The sequence below is a fragment of the Populus nigra genome, chromosome 13 (genome assembly GCF_951802175.1).
Source record: "Populus nigra chromosome 13, ddPopNigr1.1, whole genome shotgun sequence".
Classification (NCBI taxonomy): domain Eukaryota; kingdom Viridiplantae; phylum Streptophyta; class Magnoliopsida; order Malpighiales; family Salicaceae; genus Populus; species Populus nigra.
In genome coordinates, this window is record NC_084864.1 from 6,250,188 (window position 1) to 6,276,846 (window position 26,659).

A 26,659-nucleotide genomic window follows, 5' to 3' on the forward strand; every position below is an offset into this window, starting at 1 on the left:
ATCTTAAGAATACACTTCTTAAATGTTAGGTTTAAGGTTTGAATTTGGACACAATAAATATAAAAAGAGAACATGCATGCTTAACTATTCCAATAACCTTCAGATTTTGATATTATATTTATATATGTAAAATATAATTAAAAGTAGAAATCATTTTTTCTTTGGTATAATTAGTGTATTTAAGTTTTTTAGAATATCATACTATATTTTTTTCTTGTTCCGGATTTGTTTTTGTATATTCAAAATAAAATATTTATTTCAAAATACATAATACAGTAATTAAAATTTTGAAGAATTAAAATTTTATATGTTTTTTTAAATGAAATTTAAATTTTAATAATAACAAATGCCTTGATAAAATATAAATATCATCTATCAAAATAAAAAATTCTATTAAATATTATATTTTTTTATATCTACATTATTGTTAATCATAAATGAGGGATACGAATGTTAATAGTGATTTTGAGATTATGATATAAATTATTTTTCAAAGTATATTTTACATGTAAACACATTAAAATAATATTTTTTATTTTTATTTTTAATATCAATATATTTTTAAGGATTTAGAAAAAAAATATTAATTTAAAAAAAAAATTAAATAGCACGAATACAGCCTACAAACAAATACTGCCTTGCAAATCCATCGGGTGTCAAACCATAATAATAATAGAAGAAACAAGAATTTACACGCTGCGTACTTGGCGCGTGGAAGCGGAGAGCACAAGCGTCTCCAAACTCCACTACTACTACTTGCAAAGTAGCAATTTCAAGCACTATTCTCGCTCACAAAAATTCGAAATAATAATAATAAAAAAGAAAAACCCGCTGTGGCGCCAAAGCATTGCGAAAACATCAGAATGGCATTTTTGGAATACCAAGCTATAAATACAAAAATAAAAATCCACTCCATTTCTCTCTCTCACTCTCTGTGTCGTGTACTGCGGATTTCACAGTTGAAGGCAGATAAAAGAAAAGAAGGTACTCTCTCTCTTTCTGGATGCCCCAAATCTAGGGTTCCTTTTAATATATTCGTGTAATTATTTACTCTTTAGTCAAGCTTCAATTCCTTAATTTAAAGCTCAAAACTTCACTTCACTTCACTTGTCTTTATTTTTTTAAAAGGTAAAAATTCAAGCTTTACTTTGGTTTTTTTGGGTTTGTAGGTTGGTTTTAAATGTGGGTTTTGATTTTGGTTTGCTAAAGTTATTAGATTTTAGTGTTTGGTTGGTAATTGAGTTGGCAATAGTCTTCTTTTAGGGTAAATATTCAATATTGTTGACTGGATTCTTTAGTTGGATTAAATGTGGGTTTTTGGTTTTGATTCTGGTTAATTTAAGTTTTTGTTTCTCCCTTTTTTTAAGGAATTTTAATTAATGGTACGGCTAGATTTAATATTGGTTATTATTAAGCCAGGTACTGGTTTTAAAGACTGAAATTTTGGGTTTGTTCTAGACTTTCTGTATTTATTTCTTTTTTTGGGCTTAATTGTTGTTTGGTGTCAGAGAAATGTTGCTGAAAAAGGAAACTGTTCTGTATTTTCTAGTTGGTAGTTATGACTTGAAAAAAAAATTGATTCTAAGTCAGTGTGATTTCGAAATTTTTTATGTGCTATGTTGTGAGAGTTTGTGTCGTTAAGGTTGTGCAAGCAGTTGAAAACAAGTCATTGAGATTTTCTTTGTTTAAAAATCAAAATCTAAGCAATTTTTAGTTTGTTATGTTATAAATATGGTTCTGTCTGCTTTCCCATAGTATACAAATGTTTGCATGTTTATCCGTTGTCGTGAGATCATGTTGATGGGAATTAAATGATCGAGTCTGGGGCTGTTAACAGATAGTGGGAATTGAATACCCAGGTGGAATTATGCTGAATGTTTGTCTGGAATTGCTTTTCCTGGAGAAGTGGTTTTCTAATTATTTTCCTAAAATTGACTATTTTACTGGGAATGAAGAGGGACATGTTGAAATGGGCTTACTGCAACTTTATCACTCAAATACTATGGGTTTTTCTTGACAAATACTGCTGCCAAGCCTTTTTTTCTTCATAATTTGGATTAAAAAGATGAGTTTTTCTTTTGGGAGGGGTGGGGTTTTAAAAAATGTGCTTCTTTCGATGTTAGTGTATTGTCTGACAGTTGTTACTTATTTTTCATTTGTTGAATGATAATACATGGTTACCTCTATCAGTCTTCTCTTTATCGATGGAATTTATCCTAGTCAACATTCAATTATAGAACACGTGTAGAACACCTAACTTTGGTTGATCCTATCCAATTTTTCCTTGTGAGTTGATAGGATTGCTTGCTGATGCACATCACTTAAATTTAATAATGGTTTGTTTTGTGCAGCAATGGTTTTCTTCTACACACTTGACTTTTGGCCTGATTCTGTTGAACTTTTCCTCTGAACTAGCTTTCTCCCTCTTTTCTTTAATATATTTATTTTGCACTAGCATCTATCTTGTGTGACATCTCATCAGGATTTGCAAGATGGAGAGCCTGCACAGCTTCTGGCAACTGGGTGACGAGCTTCGAGGACAATCAAAAGTCTCAGAGGATCATAAGTGGTTAATGGCTGCTTTGAAATTGGCTGAGCAGACCCGAGGAAAGGGTGAACGTATGAATAACCTTGACCTTTCAAAGGGCCTTCCAGAAATGAGGTCAAGGGATAAGATTGGGGTCCAAGAAGAAAATAAATTTGAAAGTTTCAATTTCAACATGATGAACTTGGAGTCCAAGATGACCGAAAATGGGAACAAAAGTTCCTTAAGGAACACTGCTTACAATATGAATGCAGTGTACCAGAAAAACAACATAAACAGCGATGGCAATATGACTGGTAGCAAGTACAGTGGCAACAACCTCAGTAGCAAAGATCCCAGTAACCACAGCAATAACATTAATAACGACAACAACAATACAGTGGACAAAAGGTTCAAGACCTTGCCAGCCACAGAGACGCTTCCAAGGAATGAGGTGCTTGGAGGATATATCTTTGTCTGTAACAATGACACCATGCAGGAAGATTTGAAGCGACAGCTTTTTGGTAATTTCTTACTTTTTTCCCCTCATGTTCTTGTTAGTTTTCCCTTAATGTTTAAAGTAACTTAAAAATTGTTAGATGGCCACAATTCAGATGCTATATCTTGTTTATATTATGAAGTATGAATACAACTTTGCCCATATGTCAGAACATTGAATGATGGGAAACCTTTACATATGTCACAAGTTTTGACTAGACGAGAGTTTTCTGTTGTTCAAGTTTTAACATGGGATGCTAAGTGATGAGCATTAAAAAGTGATTGTTTCATACTTTAAAGCTTTCTACTCAACTCTATGAGTACTAGTGTGTCCATATGATCTTGAGGTTTGTCTTTTCTTAACAACATTTGTGAAGTCTTATCTAATCATTTTTGCACAATTGATAGGTTTACCACCAAGATATAGGGATTCTGTCCGGGCAATAACACCTGGCTTACCTCTCTTCCTCTATAATTACACCACTCACCAGCTACATGGCATTTTTGAGGTTTATTCTTTAACTTTTTACTCCCTTAATTTGCAATGGTTTTCTCCAAGATGCTTGATGTCAAAAGTGTCTGCTGCAATGATTCTAGTACTTTTATCTATAACTTATGCTTCTCAATTTGGTCTTGCACAGGCAGCAAGTTTTGGGGGTTCGAACATTGATCCAACTGCATGGGAAGACAAAAAGTGTAAAGGAGAGTCAAGGTTTCCTGCTCAGGTAAAAATTGATTCCTAATATGGATTTTCAATAACTTAGTTGCTGTATCTTGAATCTTCTTCATTTCATTTCCTTTTATTTGCTTCCCTTTTTGGGTGATTAACAAACAGGTGAGGATCCGGATTAGAAAACTCTACAAGGCATTGGAGGAAGATGCTTTTAGGCCGGTTTTGCATCATTATGATGGCCCCAAGTTTCGCCTTGAGCTCTCAGTTCCTGAGGTATGATCAACAATAAAAAACTTTGCTGTCTGTGTCCCCTTAACTTCTGTTTGAATGTGTATTTTTTTTCCTATATACAAATTGATTTTTAGTTCTCATGTGCTCATAAATGCTACTATGATGGTTTTGCAGACTCTGGATCTATTAGACCTCTGTGAACAAGCAGGCTCTTTGGCTTAAGCAAATCTTCCAGAGTACGGAAATGATGCAGGCTTTGTGATGCATGTCAGCTTCTGCTTTTCACAGATTTCCCACAGAGCACAAGCTTGGGGTTTAGGTCTGGTTGGGTGAATCTTCTCGGGAGAGGGATGAATGGCATGTGAGCCAGCTGAATAAATGCATCTGTGTCTTGTAAAGATGGCTGTTTAGCTTCATTATGTTTATGCTTATGATGATATGATATAATAGACAGACATGGAGATGTAAAATAGAATGATAACTTGTGTAATTTCAAAGTCCTCAGAAGAAGGGGACAGCCTTGATGTGTCTTTAGTTTCTGTATGAAAACCGAGTGAATGACAGTTGCCTTGTGTGTTATGTCTAGCAAATCCATGTGGAGGTTCTTATCTAGCCTTTTCAATTCGGAACTTGTAGTCGGTTGAATCCTCTAGGTCAATGCAGAGTACAACTGAACGGCCCTCTTTTCACACTCAGCTAGGTAGCGTCGATGTTATTTGTGGGATGTGAGTGAGAAGTGCAGTCCTAAAATGTCAAGCAAAACGCAACTTGTTGTGATCGACTCTTTGTTGCAGCATGAGGCAGAGTGCATGCTGCAGTTAGCGTTGCTTGCAATTTGTAAGGAGACTTGCATGTATAAGTTGTGTATCAACCTGATTTTTTCATAGCAAAAAATCAGTGGAATTTTTTTTTAAAGTCAGGTTCTTGATGCTTTTTATAATATCATTATTTGAATTTATAAATGTATTTTATTTATTAGCAAGTCACAATTCATATAGGGTAATGTAAATCAACATCCCATAAAAAATGACAATGCATATCCTCGCAACAGTATTTAAGGTTTATTGTAACAAAATTTATCTCTTAGTATAATGCAATACTTATGTGATTTTACAATATAACATTCTCATAAGAGAGAATATCACATACATATATTTATCACATCATGTTTACAAGATTGTACTTTCGCATCGTATTCTATTATAATTTTCGATACAAGTCTTTACAAAAGTATCGAATGATAAATATTCAATTAGTTCATTCGTTTTTATCAAATACATAGCACTTAAAAACATATTATTACATACCACCTTTCAAAATATGTGAACCCATGGAACAAGCTTTTCTACGCACCTTGATTATGTGATGTCTCTATTATAAAAACAACATGGATATAAGAATTGTAAATAATCTAAACATGATAATAAACAACTAGAATAATGTTATCGTTACTTTTCGTTATCAACTGAAAAATAAGTTTATTCTTTCATTTACTTCTCATATGCATTGTACAATCCTTATTATTTCGTTAAATGTATTATTCTCACTCATATGTCTCGACCTCTTCATAGGAGTTGTGGGGCCCAAATTTAATCATCGGTTAGGTTAATTACTTTACTTTAACCCGGTCATCCACCTTGGATGTTTTTAGCATTACCTAATCGTAACATCTAAACTCGGTCATCCATCTCAGATGTCATTAACCGAAATGAATCACAAAATCAAACCTGTCATCTTTTACGGATACCATTAGTCGAAGCCAATCATCATAATCAACTCGGTCATCCATTTAAATGCCATTAGCCAAAACTAAATGTCATATTCAACCCGGTCATCCCTATAGGACGCCATTTGCCGAGACTAATCATCAACGCAACCCGACCATCCATCTAGGATGCCATTAGCTTAAGCTAATCATCAACGCAACCCGACAGTCCATCTAAAATGCCATTAGCCGAATTTAATCATTAATTCATCTCGGTCATCCCTTAAGGATGCCATTAACTGAAGCTAATCATCAAACACAACCCGGTCATCCCTCTCGAATGCCATTAGCTGAAGCTAATCGTTAATTACAACCCAGTCATCCATTTGACATTCCATCAGCCAAAGCTAATCTTTAAACACAACCTAGTCATCCATCTCGGATGTCATTAGCAGAAGTTAATCATCAATCATAACCCAGTCATCAATCTTGGATGCCATTAACCGAAGCTAATCATCAATTCATCTCGACCATCCTCTTAGGATGCCTTTAGTCGAACCTAATTATGAAACACAACCCGGTCATCCCTTTCGGATGCTATTAATCAAAGATAATCATCATTTTATCTTGGTCATTCTCTTAGGATGCTATTAGCCGAAGCTAATCATAAAAACAACCATGTCATCCATCTTGGATGCCATTAGCCGAAGCTAATCATCATAATCAACTCAGTCATCCATTTAAATGCTATTAGCCAAAACTAAATGTCATATTCAACCTAGTCATCCCTATAGGATGCCATTTGCCAAGATTAATCATCAACACAACCTGACCATCCATCTAGGATGCCATTAGCTTAAGCTAATCATCAACGCAACCTGGAAATCCATCTAAAATGCCATTAGCCGAATTTAATCATTAATTCATCTCGATCATCCCTTAAAGATGCCATTAACCGAAGCTAATCATCAAACACAACTTGGTCATCCCTCTCGGATGCCATTAGCTGAAGCTAATCGTTAATCACAACCAAATCATCCATTTGACATTCTATTAGCCAAAGCTAATCATCAAACACAACCTAGTCATTCATCTTGGATGTCATTAGCTGAAGTTAATCATCAATCACAATCCAGTCATCAATCTTGGATGTCATTAGTCGAAGCTAATCATCAATTCATCTCGACCATCCCCTTAGGATGCCTTTAGCCGAACCTAATCATCAAACACAACCTGGTCATCCCTCTCGGATGCCATTAATCAAAGCTAATCATCAATTCATCCTGGTCATTTCTTTAGGATGCTATTAGCCGAAGCTAATCATAAAAAACAACCATGCCATCAATCTTGGATGCCATTAACCGAAGCTAATCATCAATCACAACCCGGTCATCCATCTCAGATGCCATTAGCTGAAGCTAATCATCAATCAACATTTCATAATCGGTTTAACATTCATCAACAACTCATTCAACATTTCATAATCAGTTTAACATTCATCAACAACTTAATCAACTTAAATGTTGATGGTGATGATGAGTTAAAGAGGACTTTGAGATGTAAGATTAATGTGAAGATTAAGCAATGATAAAAAAAAAATGTCAAGGTTAGAGGATCCACTAATAGTATTAGAGATAAGTAAAGTATACACTCTTTATAAATTATCAACATGATCATATTGCTCATCTTATTTACGTAATACCATACTTATAAATTTTATCACGTATTCATGATGCTAACTTATGTTGACAACAAATCAAGCTCCTCTCATAATAACGATGTCGGCCGAAGACTATGAAAGATCAAGTATTTGATGTACCAAGTGTTATACAACACAAATCTAGATTAACCATTTAACAAAAAGGTATTAAGAATTAATAAGATAAAAATGATAAGACATGTTAATAGCAAACTTTCTTGGATATAAACATTAAAGTCCATGTTGAGTTTATATTATACTTATCCTAACACCATTAGTGAAACATTTTCACCTTGACATAATTAACTTAGCTAGACATTATAAAGAAGAAAAACATAAATAAATAATATAAGAACATAAACATGATATAAGTTAACTAAGTATAGTAAAGGAAATGAAAAGCATAAACAAGAGATTAAGGAAAATATAACATGGAATAAAACTTGAACATTACAAAGAAAGAGAGCAAGAGAAAGATCTTGATCTGAAGAACCAAGATTCCTAAATGAATGGCAAATGCCTCCTTTTATAGGCTAAAATTCAAAACTATTCATTTGGTAATTGATTATTGATGCAGTGGCCATTTCTTAGCTTTCTATCTATATAAATCAAACTGAAATCCAAGATCTACAACTCCAAATATGACCCAATAACTAAATAGTGTTCCAATTTGAATTGAATTGGTATTTATTTTCTAATCTTGGCCTTTTTTTTTCTTTCACTTTCAATAGTTAATCACATCAATCAATCCTTTGAATTGTGAGATATGTCTGCATTTAAAATGAGCATTTACCATAAATTAAAGTTATCTTATATTATCAGACTTGTTACTATAAAACATGCTCTAGTTAAGGAGTTATTGATACTTCAAGTGCAAAATGATGATATAAAACCTTGATAAAAATGCACTTTTAAGTACTAATCAGGTGTCCTTGCCTAGTTGAAGGTCCAATCCCAGTTGCACCACCTAAACACATTAATGATCACAAATCAACACATTTTCAATTGGTAATCACATAACTCGTCACCATACATATTTCAAGAATACTCATATTCATAATCAAGTGTTCCACATATTACACAACCATACAATGAAATCGTTACAAGCATTTAAGTCAATTCTGTTCTAGAGGTTTATCGTAGAACATTGACAGCGAAAGTTGGTCGTTGGTGGCCTCGAATTTGGCAACAAAAATTGATTTGCTGGTGGCACAAGATTTGGCAGCGAAAATTGATTCGCTATGAACACAGAATTTGATAGCAAAAACTGATTCGCTGCTGACCCTTATTCAAAAATAGTCGCCAGCGCACGCAAACCAATGCTGATGCAGAAATCGTTGATAAAAACTGAGTCACGACCGACTCAGAAATCATCAACGAAACATAATTTCACAACTAACATTGAAATCGTCAGCATAAATGGTACATAGCTAACTCAGAAATCGTTGATGAAAACTGAGTTGTTGCTGACTAAGAAATCATCAGCGCAACACAATTTCACAGCTAGCGCTGAAATCGTTAGCGCGATCCATGTCGCCGCAGATTCGAAAATCGTCAGCAGCGATGGAGTTGTTTCTAGTTCTACTTCTTTCCTTCAGCCTAGCATAAGGTTTACATTAGTCTTTACCCCTACCATTGTTTCTCATCCTGGATGAGCATAGGACCTCACCGAATCACATTCAATTCACCATTCATTAACAAATAGCACAACCTCATCCCATAATCATTTGCCAAAGTTTTCTCAACTTATTTACTTCCAAGCCGATGTTTAGCATTGCTACAACATAAATTCATGCATTCTCAATTGTATTATGGCAATGTACCAACACAATTCATAATAAATCTATAACATCTAAAGGTCCTACTCCTTATTTATCTCATGTCATTCTAAGTGTGTTCATCATGTATGGTTCCCCATGAATTATTTATTTCCCTTCAGCTAAAACATCACTGCCCATTTCTTCCCAACTTGTACATGCAATTCATCACATTTTATCATAACCATACTCAAAACTACAATTCACAAACACATGTTTACTTTCTTGATTCATAAACACATATGTTCATTCAACACATCAATAAAACCAAGGCATTAACTAGAGGGAGTCCCATTTCAGCTGCAATGCCCTTTCAAGGTTTATTAACAGCATAATTGCATTTCAACAACATTTCAACACATTTCCATAGAATTTTGTCAATGATATGTGCAGAAATTACATCATTTATACATTTATGATTCTGTTTTTTGGTTCAAGTATGACTATGAGGTCTTGACAAGGGTCATCTTTTAAGTATTTGGTCACCTAAGTTCATTTTCAGTCCAGCCTTCATTATAGCTAGCCATCTAACTAGGTTTGTACATTCAAAATTATATCTCCCTTGTTGCATGTTCTAGATATAGATCCCTTATTCAGCTTCATTATTGTCTTTTTTTTATTTAGTTTTTAGTTTAGTTTTTCCATTAGTAGCTAGTGTAAAATTTTAGGCATTCCCTCATGGTTTTCTTCTTCCTTTCGATTCCAAGGACTCAAGAACAGATGGGGAAAGAGATTTAGTTCATACCTTATGATTTTTAGTAGCTTTAGGAGGGATTTAAAAAGCTTTTTCTTCCCCTTCACTCTCGATTTTCTTCTTCTTCTTCTTCTTCCCCTCAAGTTTCAGTTTTTTTCTTCCTTCCCTCTCTAGCTACACCACCCAGTCTCCTACACTTCTCTTCTTGTTTTGGTGTTGGCTATTAACACTCTTTTTTAACTCTCCCTTCTGCTCCAGTATTTAATGGAAGTGTTTGCAGCTAGATTTGAGGGTTTACTATTTGAACAAGAGGAAGAAAGTTTGTTGCATGCAGCTGGCCGGTTTGTTCAACTCTCTCTTTGGGAAGGAGGAAAGGGGGCAAGAGCATGCAGCTGCTGCAACTCCCAAGGAAGAGTCCCCCCCCCCATCTCTCCTTGTATTTATACCCCCTCTTAAATGAGGTAGGGTGTTTGGGTGCTGGACAAAGGTTGTCCTTATCCTCCTTTTGGGTTATTGTAGATTGGTTTCTATTCTAATTCTCCCTTAGGATAGGCCCGTTCTCTTCCTCCATGTTCCTCTTCAAGGTTGACCGGTTTATAACCTCAATTCTACCCAGAATTTATTGGCCAAGGACTAATTTTTTTTTTCAGGATTTACACAATCACTCAAATTTTTTCTCTAGCATAAGCCGGTCCAACACTAATTTTTATTGAGTTTTACATGTTGCTACCAATTCAGAAATCGACAATTAAAATTATCGCTGTCATTCATAAATCAATAGTAACAGTGGATTCATTTGTGGCTTTACTTTAACTTTTTTTATTTTTTATTGGGTGTTTACAAGCTGTCACTTTCAGAGATACTGAATGGGCCTGACTTGGTTGCTAATAAAATCACGCTGCACATTTTGGATTGCATGATGGGGCATGGCCTTCTCCGTCCCCCACTGCCTCAATCCTAAGCTCTTGCTGTCTGAGGATGCCTATTCCAGGATCTAAAAACTCGAAAGTCTCAAGTTTAGTTCATATTCTATATCCAACCAAAATGTCTCAGATTCTCAAAAGGAACAAAGAAGCAGAAGAGACTAGTGTTCTCATATATTCAAAACTTGCATTTAGAGGGTGAAAGGCATTATCGTACCAAAACATGATGCAACAAAAGATTCCACTGTCCAGCAAAAAAAAGAAAAAAATTGAATTCCAAGTCTTCCTAATCAAGTAGCTTCATTTTGAAAATGGCAGTAGAGTATCATACAGAAAAATAACAGAATAGTCTGACACGTGTAAATATTTATATTGTCAAACATAACAAGTGCGAGAATCTTCGGATTTTATGGTTAAAAGCTATAAGATCATGAATCTTCCTTCAAGCTTGAAGCACACTGATATCCCCATTCCCTTCGTTTTCAACATGCATATTTTAAAGTAATCACAGCTGCCTCCACTCTTCAAGAGACCTCAACGTCACAACAGTAAACAAACCTTCCATTCCATTCATCAACAGCTTCGGCTTTCCTACTTGGAAACTATTTGGGAATTGGGGTGGTATATCAAACAGCAGCTTGAACGAGAAAAGAATGGATTCTTTGCAACAGCTCAGCCTTTACGGAATCAGGAATAGAGGCTGCAGGTGTAAAGGTACAAAAATTTCAGATAAAGAAATGATATAAAACAAAAGGCAAACAAGGAAAAAAAAAAACCAAGACTGAAATTCCTAACTGAACTGTGGGAAAAAAATAATCCTCAGCACCAGTCAGAAGGTGTATTAGGCATGAAATCATGTCAAGGCAATCGAAGTCCTTTTCAAATTCCAAGCAGTTTCCAAAATATACATCTGAATTCTACTAAATAGTAGATAAACCAATAAATTATCCTGTGTAGACAACAGAAGATAAACTTCAGAAACAGAAGATCCCCTACCTCTGCCCTTAGGTGTAATTACATGTATAAGGTCATCCACAGTAACATTGTTCTTTCCTTTCTTCTTTATAAATGCCCTAAAACACAATGACATCGAGAGAGATTTTAGAATGGAGAAAATGATACCAAACAATTTTGTTAAAAAAAAGGCCAAACTGTCCATAAATACAGTAAAAATATGGGTCGTGAAAAATACAAGACAGCTGCATGAAAGTCTAAACAGGGTTAAAAGGTCAAGATTCAAATACTCCTTCCTATAACTATAGCATGTCCTTTATAATCCTTCTTGTGTCATGCACTTCCAAAATTCATGAAAGGAGTCATATTAAGCACACATTTCCTTAAACAGAGCCCCAACCAAAAACTAGCTGCATCACTATCCAAAGCATTCCTCAAGGATGTTTCCATAGATCAGGAACACAATTCTAGCATTCTAGAAACAGAAACAGTTGGTTCAGCCTTTTTACCAATCCAGTTCCAAGTTTCATATTAGTGAGCATCCAACAATTACAACAAATCACAGAACTTTAGAAAGAGATGGGAGAACCTCTTGCACAAACTCTGCATCCATTCTGTCACAACTTAGAGAACATGATCTCACATCGCATCTCATCATTCTTCCATGTGGAAGACCTCCTAAAACATCAAGACTTGGACCATATAATTCGTTGATATACATTACTTACTGGATAGAATGACACTGAGGCAGCATTTTCATCTACATGAGAACACAGCTTGGAAAATAAGATCCTCCTCAACGAAACTGAGATTCAAAGTGATGGATAATGATGATGTTCATCTCAGTTTTTCCCGTTAAAAAAATTCTCCTTGTTGCACCGAAGTTACTCTTCCCAATTGCTATACTCCCTAGCTGATAAGTTATATTCCCTGAAAGTCATTCCTCCCATATTTGGTGTTAATCCCCATGCTTGTCATGTCAGCTATGAACACAATCACATGCTTTATTCACTACTACTAACAAGAAGGATTGGGTTCTGGCCGTGGATTTAACATGAGCAGTTACCAAAGTGCCATTTAGTGGTAACTGTAACCTAGCCTATGCACATTGTTTCACCAAAATCCCACAAATTTACAACATTATTTCCTTTCAAATCCGATGATTTCACGAAAGAATATACAGCTCACGTAATCCCTCAAAGGTTTTATTAGAATAAAAAAGCGTGTAATTGAATTCATTTTCATTAACATTGACCTCATTTTTCAAAAACTGATCTTGTTTTTTCCCACAAAAATATCTCTACTCAATTCTCAAGACCCCAAAGATAAAAAGATAGCAACAACACAAACAGCAATGAAACCAAAAGAAGAGAGGGCAGTGAAAACCTGCAAAGAGCTTTCATTTCATCTTTCCATCCACACTCAATAAGCCTTTCTCTTAAAAGCTCCATTAATCTTTCCTTCTCTCCACTCTCAATCAACTAAGAAAACCAATCAAATTAAGCACCCCCTCCATTATTGATAATAAAAATCAAAACCCAATTAAGAAAAAAGATAAAGAACCTTAATTTTAATTATTTCTTGAAGGGTCGGTTGTTTCTCTTGATCCTCCTGCTCTTCCACTGTATCCTCTGGTGTTGGTGGCCGATTCACTGAATTCCTCCTTTAACAACAGAAACTTAAATTTTTAGTTAAATTCTTTGCCCCTCCTTAAGTAGAAACTAGAGCGATTCTGGCTTACATTAAAGAATAAAAGACGATTAATTAAAGAAGTAACTAACATTGATTAAGAGCTAGTGATACAATCGGGCAATCTGAAAGCAAACTGAGAAACAAATTCCAGAGTTTTGTTTTTGAGATGTTAAAAGAAAAAAAAGTTCAGGTCTATGCATGTGATCGGGTAATCATAAACCGACGTCGTAACTGTATTTAATACGGTGATGTTATTTCCATCCGAAAATTTGAGGTTAACGGCATGTTTTGCATTTTTTTTTTCTCTTATGTATTTTTCCCTTACATAATTTTTTTATATATAAATTTTATTCTTCTACTGCATGTTTTGTTAATTTTTTTTACCTTTTTATTAAATCATGTGACATGTGCTCCAAATTTATGAATTGATTGATAAAATCATTGCATGAAAAAATAAAAATACATATATTAAAATAAAAAAAGAAAATTTTGAATTAAAAACTCAAACAAATCAGAATTTATCATAAAATTGAAAAAAAAGGATAATTTAATTACAAATATTCTTAAAAATATTACATGTGGAAAAAAAGTTAGAAAAAAAAGAAGTTCAAAAGATAGAATGTAATAAAGAAAAAGGCAGAAGAAATAAGGAAACTAATAATATCCATGTTTATTTTCTTAAGAAAAACTCATATTTGTTTTTATTATTCAATAAAGATAAATTATCTCAAATACAGAAATTAATTAACCATAAAGACTAAATTTCTCATTCATAATTAATTGATAATAAAGTTTTTATTAGATGATAGTTTTTTGTAGTGTTATTTCCTACATTACATTACATGCCTTTTAATTTTGAAAAATAAATCAATTTTATTCTTTAAAAAAAATTCAAAAAGAAGACCAAAATTGCAAGTAGATGAAAAAAGAACGTGTTTTTTTTGCCTTGTTCAATCAATTTTTTTTTTTGGAAACAAAACCTTGAGATTTTTTTAAATTTTGATCCCTTTAGTATTGTAATTATATATTTCAGTCCAAAACTTTTTTTTTTTAGATCCTTAGGTTTGGGAAGGAGAGATAGAGAGAATCACTAAAAAATAAAAAAGAAGAGAGAAAGCTATTGGTTGTTCACATTTTAGCAATAAAAAAACTGTGTTAATAAGTTTCTTTTAGTAAGGGGAACTCTATTAAATGTCTCTTCGACCTGATTTTGTGTTTCTGAATTAATTTAGGGGTGTTATAGGTTGATATATTAGTTTATAGAGGTTCTAAGAGTGTTTGTTAAGTTTTTTTAACTACAAATTGGTTGAAAATGATATTTTAGCATAAAATACCCCTGCCTAGACTTTACAACAACTATTTGATTGCCGAATTCAGGGTTAAAAACACGATGCGTTTGTGATATTTTTATTAAAAAATTAAAGGATCGTTCACCATTTATTATAAAAGGAAAAAAATAAGAAGGTTTGATGCGTGAGCTAGATGTGTAGACCCACATGTCTGACCTATTTTATTTATTTTTATCTTTTTTCTGGATTTTAAATTTCAATCCATTCAAATAGATTATTTAAAAATTAATTTGACAATGTTTTTATTAGATAACATTCAATTTTCAATTTTTTATAAGATTATAACTATTTTTTGTTAAATTAACAAATGTTTTTTTTTTTTGCACAGCCATTCATAATGTTTTTATTTTATTTTATTAGAATGCTAATTGTTTTGGGTATTGTTTGAATAAATACAATTTGGTTTTCTTTTTATTTTCAAAATAGGTTATAACATTCAATTTCATAACATTAGTGGACGCCATTTTTTTGCACCCTTTTAAGATGGTTTTTTTATATAATTTTATATATTTTTTCTTGTGCATGCCAATTTTTATTGTTATATAATTCAATAAAAGATTCCAAAAAAATAAGTTATTAAACCCGCTTAAGCTCATCGCCACAGTCACAAGTTTGGTGAGTTAATTTGAGTTGAATGGAATCAATCCAAAATATTATCATCTTAGTATATAAAAAAAGGTTAAAAAAAATATCATCTTAAATTTTTTTAAAAAAGGTTACGTCAGGTTAGCTCCTATCCAGTTCAATTTGAAACTCAAGCCAAGTAAAGACTTGAGTAAAGAGGTCTCTATATTAGCTGCTAGTTTGGGCCGAGTTTGATGATACTATCAAAAAATTATCCACGACGATGCAAATAATGTATTATTCTTATATTTTTAAAGCATTCATGTCAAAATTTGCAAATTTTCTCTAAAAGCAAAAATTTCTTGCAAAAAAATACCAAGTAAAAAAATAGAATATAGTGATGAGATAAAAGAGTTATGGTTCGAAGAATGCCTTTCTAACTCTTATTTCAAACCATCCATATTTTTTTTAATATTTTGCTAATGAATTTTATATTTTTATTAAATGAAGGATATAGAACAAAAGAGTTATATTGCTTCGTAGAAAAAAAATAGGGATTATACTTAGTAAATCATTTTGTTTCAAATATCTTAATTGTCATATAATTAAATAATTTTTTTTATAAAAAAACTCGATAAAACATCTTAATTTAAATATATCTCGTAGCTTCTTAATTTAATCTATAATTATTTTTAACGATGTTTTTTAATATTTACACCAACACATAAAATTTCTAACTTGCCACTATAAAATACATTAAATGATTACATTTTTTTAAATATGTTATGCAGTGCGGGACAATGCATTAGTTATACAATAATTAAGTAATCAATCACCTCTAGCAATAAATAAAAATTACATTTGACATTGAAAGTTTAGTGCATCCGATGAGCTGCATCAAACTTGTCATTAAATCCAACCCACATATCGCTAAGCCAAGGCCCACATAGAAAGTCAACAAAAAACAAAATGGTGTCATTAGGCAACCATAAATATCGGCTGCGGACACAAAATTACATACACATCAAACATCACAAATATCACTCTTCTTCTTCTTTTTTGTAAACAACAGCAACACGAAACGAAACATATTGTACATGATAAAAAAAAAGCCCGGGAATGAAATGCTATTGTTGATCATTTGAAAAATAATAGAATTAAAGATTATGAACATTTGAATTATGATTTCTAAGATAACAATGTGCTAGTAGTAGAAAAAAAAAAGAACTAGACTGGTGGACAATGTATTTTGTTAGAGTAATAAATATACATGGCATGTTAAATTCTAGAAATTGTAATTAGATTTCCTCTAGTACCTCTCATGTTGCATCTTCAGAAAAAGAGTTCGACCATTAAATTAATCCCACCATTACAGCCTTATTATCTTTCTTCATAAGCTTCCTATCTAATATGGCCACTGGACAAACCTTGATCCTTTTTGCTTCATCTACTATTGACAATGTAGATGAGACTGTGTTTGTATCTCCAACCTTCTTTTTCAATAACAAAACATGGAAAATAGGATGTATTGTACTGCCCCTTGGTAACTTGATCTTATAAGCCAAAGCTACAATCTTTTCCATAACTTGATAAGGGCCACTATACCTAGGATTTAGCTTGAAATTCTTCCTAAACATGACATTACAATGCCTGTAAGGTTGTAACTTCAAGAAAACCCAATATCCTCATGAGAATTCTCTTTTAGACCTTTTTTTATTTGCCACTTGTTTCATCATATTCCTTACCCCCTTTAAATTATCCTTTTATTAGTTAATCCATGTTAATCATTCTCTGTATCAATTCTTCTACAACAGCAACTTGAGTAGCCTCAATAAGTACCATTCTCTTTATTGGAGGTTCATAGCCATATAAGGCTTGAAATGGTGTTGTCTTGATAACTAAATGAACGGTACTCTTATACCACAATTGTGTTGAAGATAGCCATTGATTCCACTTCTTTAGATAGTGCATGAATGCACCTTAAGTATATATTAAGGCATTGATTCACCTTCTCGGTCTAACTATCAGTTTGAGGATGGTAAGAGGTACTTAGTAGTAGCTTCACTCCTAATTTCTTAAACAATTCTTTCCAAAAAAGACTTGTAAAGATCTTATCCTTATCAGTTAGTATGGTGGTAGGTAATTCATGAAACTTATAAATGTTGTCCATCAATATCTTAAGTTGTGAAAGGATGTGCCAATGCAATAAAGTGCCTATACTTAGTAAACCCATCCATAATGACTATAATTGTATCTTTCCCTTCTGATCTTGGTAAACCCTTCATAAAATTTATAGAGGTTGCAACAATCATGCCAGGTACCTCTTAGAACTGGTAAAGGTTGCAATAACCCAAGATAGACAACCCTTTTAGCTTTAGCTTGTTTGCAAACATCACATTGTTGAACTATCTTTTGCACTAATTTCTTCATAGTTGGCCAATAAAAATGAGTTTTGAGTCTTCTATAAGTATTTTGAATTCTAGCAAGACCTCCAATGCAAGAATCATATGAGACATGATAATTTTCTCACTTAACAATCATGTAACTCTTATTGCAATTCTTTCTTTGTACTTGAAAACTTCTTCTTCATATGTAAAGTTGGGATGTTATGTAGCATCAACCAATTTATTAGTGATGATATTTTGTAGAGTGGCATCATTTTTATTAGAGTTATATATCTGCTTATACTAGGATGGTATCACCTTAATTATGGTCGTGAAGCTACCCTTTTCTTGACTTTCCTCCTGCAGCTTACTTGTCACATAACTATCTCTTATAGATTATGCATCTACCACTATGTTCTCCTTGCCTTTCCTATATAAGATTTGATAATTCTATTCGAACAATTTAGTTAGACCCTTCTTCTGAATAGTGGTGTGAATCTTTTGATCTAACAAGTATTTAAGACTTTCATGATCAATTTGAATGACAAAATGTTCTTGTTCCAAATAGTGCCTTCATTTGTCAACTACCATCAAAATAACAAGATACTCCTTTTCATTGATAGATAATACCAAGTGTCTAACTCTCAGAGCCTTGCTTATGACTTCTAAAGATCTTCCTTCTTGGTTGAGCATTGCTCTAATTCCAGTAGCACATGCATCAGTTTCTAATACAAACTACTTAATGAAGTCTAGTAAAGCAAGGATTAGAGCTTTACATAAAGCCCTTTTTAGATTGTGGAAAGCTTCCAACGCACCTCCATGCCAAATAAAGTATTCTTCTTAAACAGATTTATTAGAGGCTTACTAATAACACCAAACCTTCTAATGATTTTTTTGTAGTAACCTAATAAGCCAAGAAATCCCCTTAATTCTTTAATAGACTTGGGAGTTGGCCAATTATATACTGCTTTAGTCTTTTTAGGGTCAGTTGCCTCTCCTTTAGCTGAGATTATATGTTCCAAATACTCCAATTATGGCTCACCAAATGTATACTTAGATCTCTTTACAAACAACTAGTTAGTTTTAAGAGTTTCTAGAACCTACTTCAAGTGAGTTACATGTGCTTCCAAAGAAAAGCTATAAATAAGAATATTATCAAAGAATACTATAACAAATTTTCTCTAGAAAAGCTTCAAGATGTCATTCATTAATGCTTGAAAAGTGGCAAGGGAATTTGTGAGACCAAAGGGCATTACCTTGAATTCACAATGCCCTTGGTGAGTGTGAAATGTTGTTTTTTCCACATCTCCTTCATGCATGATAATTTGATGATAATCAGACCTTAAATTCAGTTTTGAGAAGAAGCTAGATCTTTGTAATTCATCCAATAAGTCATCTATCATAGGAATGAGAAACTTATTCTTTATAGTGACTTCATTCAACTGTTTAAAGTCCACACAAAAATGTCATGTTTTATCTTTTTTCTTTACTAGTATTACAGGTGAAGCAAAAAAAGGCTTACACTTGGTTGAATTATGCCATTGTTCAACATCTCTTTAACCATCTTTTCAATCTCTTTTTTTTTGGAAGATGAGCTTTTATATGGTCTATAATTGACAAGTTAAGCTCCTGGTTTTAATGGAATTTTGTAATCAAACTTCCTAGTAGGTGGAAGTCCTATCGATTCCTCAAATATAGTTGTATAATTTGTCAGTAGTCCTTCTTTTTCTGCATTAACAAGTGTAGTACGAGGTTTTTCTTTTATTCTATTAAAAAGAATTGCCCTACAAACCCCATTATAGCTTCCTTCAAATTTTTTTGAACCTTCTCTACTACAATACATTAAAGGTTAGCCTTTTCTATAATTCCTTTAAGCTATATCAATCTACCTTCTTTTCTAAAGGATATCTTCATTTTGATAAAATCAAATAAGACTGTAGAATAGTTCATTAGCCAATCCACTCCCAATACCACATCACTTCTTCCTAGTTTCAAAATCCTTAAATCTACTACAAATTCATAGTTTTGCATGAACCATTTGAAACAAGTGGTATATGAATCACACAACATAGTACTACCATTAACTATTATCACTACCAAGATTGAGGATTTAACACTAGAAATTTAAACCTCTTTGACAATTTATTTGTAACAGCCCGGCTCAACTTGCCATATATTGTCTGCTTTAGGCCTTACCACCCTCACGGTTTTGTTCATGGTAACGCGAGCCCACATTTGAGCCTAGCGCTCCAAAACACGTATAACAAGTTGGCAACCAGCACTTTTAATAAGGCCAGCTACCACTTCCTCACCCGCTGATATGGGAAATCCACCCCTCTTAAGGAGCCCAACAATCCCGTCGGCACAATCGAACAGCCAATGAGGTTGAATTTGATACCAAATGTAATAGCCCAGCCCAACTTGCCATATATTGTCCGCTTTGAGCCTTACCACCCTCACAGTTTTGTTCATGGTGACGCGAACCCACATCTGAGCCTAATGCCCCAAAACACGTATGACAAGTTGGCAACCAACACTTTTAATAAGGCTAGCTACCACTCCCTCACCCGCTAATATGGGATATTACACTACTCCTCAATGAAGTTGTTTGTGCTTCCACTACCAATAAGAACAATCAGTTCCCTCCCTTGATAATTACCCTTAATTCTAATGGTGTTATATGTATAATTATCAACTACTGCAAAAGTTAATCCTTTCTGCTTTTATCTACTGTCTGCTTTATAAGATTAATGGAAGTCTCCAAATTTGTCTTTAGATGATGCAACAACTCATCTCTAGACATGAGATTTTGGTCAACCTCATGCACCAATGAATCACCACCATGGCAAATAGAAAGGAGAGGAGGCAATCGACCATAGAATGTTTAGAATGGAGTCATTCTAGTAGAGGCATGAAATATTGTATTATACTAGAGCTCTACCTGAGGAATATATGTGCTCCACTTGCGTTGCCATTGATGAACAAAGTAGCGAAGATATTGTTTGACACAATGATTTACCATTTCCATTTGTCCGTCTATTTGCAGATGATAAGCAGAGTTGAGTTTTAGTTGAGCACCTGATATTTGAAATAATTATTGCCAAAATTGACTAATAAAGATGGGATCTCGATCGCTAATGATTGATTTAGAAATGCCATGTAGCTTGATAACCCCTTCCACAAATGTTTCAACCACGCCTTTTTGCAATAAATGGATGGGTTAAAGTTAAGAAATGTGCAAATTTACTTAACATGTCAATGACTACTAAGATTGTATCCTTGCCATGGGAGGTTGGCAATCCTTCAACGAATTCAAGAGTAATATCATCCTAAACTTGGTTTGGAATGGACAAAGAACAGGATTCTAATAGGGGAAAGTGTGTCTGTCTTTATTTTTTGGCATACTTCACAGCACTTGACATACTCTTAGATAGCTTAGTGCATCTTAGGCTAGTAAAATAATGAGCTAGTCATTTGAATATACGTAAGACTCCTGAGTGCCCTCCAATCTTGGTATTGTGTGCTTCATACAATAACTTAGTGTGTAACAGTTCACATGTAGGAATTACCACCCTGTGTTTAAATAGCCAAAGTCATTAGTGCTGCAAATATGGTCCATTGGGTTGAGCCTTGGCTACCCACTCCACTGACTAAATATACTTATTCTCGTTGTATACTTCTTTAATCTCATCCCACAAGGTTATAGTGGTTACGTGCAAATGATGAAGTATGGGGTTGTTTGGCCTGCGTGAAAGGGCATTGCAGCTGAGTTTTCATGGTCTGGACGATAAATAATTTCATAATATAACCAAGTAATTTGGCTACCCACTTTTGTTGTTTTGATGTCGCTACACTTTAAGCTACGCTGGTCGATTTGAATGAAAAACTTTCTTCCCAGTACATAAGGACACCATAAACAGATGGCCTCTACAATTGCAAACATTTCTCTGGCGTAGGTGGACCATGATTTTTTGGTGACCCCTAGTGCACGACTCATATAACCGATATGCTTACCTTGTTGAGTTAAAACTACGCCAATGTCGTCTCCCGAGGCATCTATTTCAATAGTGAAAGAATCATTAAAATTAGGCATAGTCAAAGTGGGAATGGTTGTCATTGCTTGCTTAAGAGCTGAGAAGGCTACTTCTGCCTCATCATGCCATTCGAACTTCCTTTTCTTTAATAAATTGGTGAGGGAACGAGCGATAATGCTGTAATTTTGAACAAACTTCTTGTAGTAACCTATCAATCCTAGAAAACCACACAATTCAAAAATATTAGGAGGTTAGGGCCATGCAAGTATGGCTATAATTTTTTTGTCATCAACTTTCACTCCTTGAGGTGTAATGATATGTCCTAGATACTCCAATTGTTGTTGGCCGAAAACACATTTTCTTTCTTTAGCAAAGAACTTATATTGTCTTAAAATTCACAGAGTTTGTGCAACGTGTTCCACATGTCTATCCTAAGTAGCGCTATAGATGAGAATATCATTGAAGAAAACTAAATTGAATTTTCAAAGGTGAGGTCGAAAGATAGTGTTCATGATGGTTTGGAATGTGGAGGGTGCATTACAAAGGCCAAAAGGCATTATGAGGTATTCGTAATGGCCATTGTGAGTATGAAAAGCAATTTTAGAAATATTAAAAAGATTGACTCATACTTGATGATATCTGACTCGTAAATCCAACTTTATAAAATATGAGGCGTCATATAATTCATCAAGCATATCATCAATTGTTGGAATAGGGAAACAGTCCTTGATAGTTGTATTATTTAGTGTGTGATAGTCCATGCAAAATCTCCAACTACCATCTTTTTTCATATGAGTAAAACTGGTGAAGAAAATGCATTGGTGCTAGCACGTATATGTCTCGACTTCAGTATCTCCTGCACCTATTTTTCAATTTCTTCTTTCTGAAAATGAGCATAGTTATAAGGGCGTGCATTAATCGGTTCAGTGCTCTCTTTAAGTGTAATGCAATGGTCAACCTTGCGCATAGGTGGTAAGCACAAAGGTTATTGGAACACGTCCTTGTACTCCTCTATTACTTGTTGTATGTCTTTAATGCCATAGTCTGTATTCTGTAATTTGTCTTATATGGTTGAAAGAAAGCATACTGCAAATAACATTTGTCCCTTTCGACAATCTTTTGAGACTTCTTTTAAAGCAACCTCTTGAATAGATTGCTCACCTAATCCTTGCAACCTTTAGGCTTGATTATTCTAGATGAAATCTTAACCAATTACAAATCACTGAACCCAACAATTCTAACCATTGGATGCCCAACACTAGATCAAGTCCTGATAAGGGTAGAGAGAAGAGGGTGAGATAAAATTCAGTGCCTTGTAAATTCACTGATACCTTATCAAATTGTCCTTGACATTGTCGTTGTTGGCCATTAGCAACAGGAGTTACACAATTGGGTTGTGGAAGAGCTAGAGGAGTTCTTGGAGGTGGTGGTTGTATGAATCACCGTTGTTGTGCAAGCCGCTCGTCTCTCATCCTTGCTAAATTAATGACCTCCCTGAGGGATTGTGGTTTAAACATCTAAATCCCTTTAGAAATCTCTGCTTTCAAACCACCCATGAATGTTCTCACCAATGCTTTTTGTATCCAGCCATGTACCTTATTGTTAAGCTTCTCAAACTCCCCTTTGATAATCCCTCAATGTCCCCAACTACCTAATTTTTTAGAGAGCTTCATCAAAATCTTCACAACCTCGTGGTCCGAAGCGAGCCCATAATTCTTTTTGAAATCTTTCTCATGAAATCATTTGCACTTCTTCCTGTAACACCTTTGAAGCCACTGCCACCACTGGTTGGCCTCCCCTTCAAGGTGGTAAGTGATTAGTACTTAAAAGTACATTTTTATCAAGGTTTTATACCATCATTTTGCACTTGAAGTATTAATAACTCCTTAACTAAAACATGTTTTATAATAACAAGTCTGATACTATAAGATACCTTTAATTTATGGTAAATGATCATTTTAAATGCAGGCCTATCACATAAATCAAAGGATTGATTGATGAGTTCAACTACTGAAATTAAGAAGACAAAGAGAGGGTGAAGCTTAGAAAAGAGATGTTGGTTCAGTCCAAACTGGAACACTGTTAAGTTATTAGGTCATATCTAGAGCTGTAGATCTTGGATTTCAATTTGGTTTATATGGCTAGAAAGCTAAGACATAGGCCTAAAACATTCATGGGGAATGCAAGACTCATTTCTGTTGTTTTCAATTCCAAATTGTAGCAACAACGGAGAAGTCTGAATCTGTCCTGCAGCCCAGATATTGTTCAGTGTTCAACTCATATCTCGAGTTCTAGAAGTCCAAATGCACCGATTCTTTTTTTGTTGGAAAGCTGAGACAATTTCCTAGAACTTTCATGGGTTGAGTCTGTTTAAATTTTGACATTATCAATGATGTTTTGTTTATACAAGAAATAATGATTGTTACCAAGTCAAGATGTGGCCACCCACTCAACAATTAGTCATCAAATCAGTAGTTTCAAATTTTGGTCTATAAAAGGAGGCATTTGTCATGCATTTAGGCATCTTGGTTTTCAGATCAAGATCATGTTCTTGCTCTCTCTCTATATTTTTGTAATACTTAAGTTTTGTTTATATTAATCTCTTATTTATGCTTTTCATTTCCTTTCCTTTACTTAGTTAACGTATATCTTATTTATGTTCTTATCTTGTTTATTTATATTTCTCTTCTTCATTATGTTTAGCTAAGTTTATTATGTCAAGGTGAAAAGGTTATACTAATGGTGTAAGAATAAGTATAGTATAAACTCAACATGAATTTTAATGTTTGATACTAACATGTTTTGTATTTGTTATCTTGTTCACTTTTAATACTTTGCTTGTTAAATGATTAATTTAGATTTATGTTGTATAACCTTGGTACAACAAATACTTGGCATTTTCATAGCCCAAACCGTATGGTATAACCAACACCTATGTTATGAAAGGAACTTGATTTGTTGTTAACATAAGTTATAATCATGAATACCTGACAACATTTACAAGTATTAGCATTATTTGAATAAGATAACTAATGTAATCATGTTAACAATTTATAATCTGATTGGAACCTCCTCTGTGTGTGGTTTCCAGTTGAGTAATAAGAGTTTATATTATGCTTGTTTGAAATACCATTAGTGGATCCTCTAACCTTGAAAATTATTTTTTATCATTGTTTAATCCTTATATCAATATCACATCTCAAAGCTCTATTCAACTTATTATTATTATTATTATTATTATTTATAATTTATATAGTTAATCTCCCTGTGGTTTGACCTCAGTCTTACCGGGTTATTTATTACTTCGACACTCCTACACTTGGGAGAAGACATCAATGTTTTGGTCGTGTTAGTAAGCAATCATGGGACCTTTTGGTTTTCAACTATGCCTAAAAGAATTTTTCCACGTGGTTGAACCATTCGATTGGGTCATCCTCTACAAATCGTGGAAAGTCCAGTTTTGCTGTTTTGGAGATGATTTGTTGGCCCCCATTGCTACCTTCTCTATGATGTTTGCGATCAACATATTTGAAAGTCAATTGAGAGTTTCCTCTAAATGGTGGAGTTTATCGTTCATTCCTAACTCCATTTGCTGAAAACCATCTTGAACTATCCCGAGTCCAGATTCTAAATGTTTAATACGCTCCTTGTTGGTTCCCATTACTAAGCCAGCTTTGATACCAATGATAGGTCCCAACACAAATAATATAAAGGTTCTCTTCGGGTGAGAACTATACCACAATTTTTAACTGAAAATACTCTATTTCTTATGAAAACATTGGTTGTTTAAATGGCCAAAGTCACGTACAAATAAAATTGAAAAACAAGGGAACTTTAAACGACTAACAAAATGGAATTATGATGCAACCATATTATTCAATAGTTTCACCCACATTTAACTAGTGTTTTGCCTATGTTTTGTATATAAAATGCCTTGATATTCTTTGTTTTATGTTTTGAAGGCACTTTTGGATGAAAGATGCAAAAAGGAGTAAATTGGAGATAATTGGCAGATTTGACCTTCAGTCGATGTTTTGTGCAGAGCGTGAGCTCTAGAGGTTGAAATGAAGTGATTCCAGTGGAATTAAAAAGGTAACATCCATACCTTTCTGGACATCTAAGGCAAGAAAATAAAATAAGGAAGAGCATGGAAATCGCAGCCTTCAAAGTCAAATCTCGCAATCTGCCAGTGTTGACCTTTGGCCATTCCAACTTGAATATCTGGAGCTACAGAAGTCCAATTGATGCAAACTCAATTTTGTTGGATTCATGACTCAAAGTTATATAAACGCTCAAAATTGCAGCCAAAAACGATGTCATATGAGGGAGATATGATTTTTCAAAGATGACATCTGAATTCTGCCAGCAAACAGGTTTCGTGAAGAAACGAGTCCAAATGACATTCCGAAGCATTTAAACCGATATCCAAGTTTTTATTTCAGCAATTTAGCTCCTCTAAATCAAAGCTTGAAGATTTCATGCAAGGCTATTTCTCCTTTTTAGGAAAATAGTTATTGAAGTACTTAAATGTAAACAGTCTACTTAATGGAGGACTATTTTGTAAAATAGAGACCTAGGGTTTCCTAGGATATAAAAAGAATGAGAGAAGAGAAGGGGAGCAGCCAGCCAAGGAGAGAAAAACGCCCCCTTCCTCTAAGAAACCCTAAATTATGCATTCTTTCTTCTTTTTGATTAGTTGTTCAACAAACATGCAAGGCTAAACACTTTTTCTTGGTTGCAAGGACACGGAAACCTTCGGATTTCAAGAACTGTGAGATTTATTTTACCTTTTCTTTTCAGTTTATATGATGGATATGTTTGTTCTCCTATGCTTATTTTTCCTATGATTGTTTATTTTAATTGCTAGAGCGGACTCTAAGTTATTATTGTAGACAATCTATTGTTAAGTTTGATATCA

The 26,659-nt window shown here is 33.8% G+C and overlaps 2 protein-coding genes across 4 annotated transcripts; one reads left to right on the top strand and one right to left on the bottom strand.

Moving 5' to 3' along the window:
* The first annotated feature begins 832 nt into the window (after positions 1–832).
* Positions 833–4,516, top strand: LOC133671546 (B2 protein-like). 3 transcript variants are annotated; one of them, XM_062092321.1, is made up of 6 exons: positions 833–984; positions 2,483–3,048; positions 3,431–3,531; positions 3,664–3,747; positions 3,858–3,968; positions 4,101–4,516. In XM_062092321.1, the coding sequence occupies exons 2-6, from the start codon at positions 2,493–2,495 to the stop codon at positions 4,146–4,148; spliced, it is 900 nt and encodes a 299-aa protein (XP_061948305.1). In that variant the 5' UTR covers positions 833–984; positions 2,483–2,492; the 3' UTR covers positions 4,149–4,516. The 3 variants fall into 3 exon arrangements, with proteins under 3 accessions (XP_061948305.1, XP_061948306.1, XP_061948307.1); XM_062092322.1 differs by having other exon boundaries at positions 868–984; positions 2,456–3,048; XM_062092323.1 differs by having other exon boundaries at positions 890–984; positions 2,352–3,048.
* A 6,531-nt stretch (positions 4,517–11,047) lies between these two features.
* On the bottom strand, positions 11,048–13,653 carry LOC133670780 (transcription and mRNA export factor ENY2-like). Its single transcript, XM_062091394.1, has 5 exons — positions 13,500–13,653; positions 13,282–13,381; positions 13,105–13,199; positions 11,761–11,837; positions 11,048–11,464 (listed from the first exon to the last, which is right to left on the bottom strand). Coding segments are annotated over exons 1-5 (348 nt in total). The 5' UTR covers positions 13,502–13,653; the 3' UTR covers positions 11,048–11,390.
* Positions 13,654–26,659: the final 13,006 nt, after the last annotated feature.

Excerpts from the sequence above, each read along its gene's own strand:
- LOC133671546 (XM_062092321.1), top strand. The coding sequence starts at position 2,493 with ATGGAGAGCCTGCACAGCTTCTGGCAACTGGGTGACGAGCTTCGAGGA. Across the intron at positions 3,532-3,663 it reads AGCTACATGGCATTTTTGAG|GCAGCAAGTTTTGGGGGTTC; the intron begins GTTTATTCTTTA and ends GGTCTTGCACAG. Across the intron at positions 3,748-3,857 it reads AGTCAAGGTTTCCTGCTCAG|GTGAGGATCCGGATTAGAAA; the intron begins GTAAAAATTGAT and ends ATTAACAAACAG.
- LOC133670780 (XM_062091394.1), bottom strand. Across the intron at positions 13,200-13,281 it reads AAGAAATAATTAAAATTAAG|TTGATTGAGAGTGGAGAGAA; the intron begins GTTCTTTATCTT and ends TGGTTTTCTTAG. Across the intron at positions 11,838-13,104 it reads GAAATGAAAGCTCTTTGCAG|GGCATTTATAAAGAAGAAAG; the intron begins GTTTTCACTGCC and ends ATTGTGTTTTAG.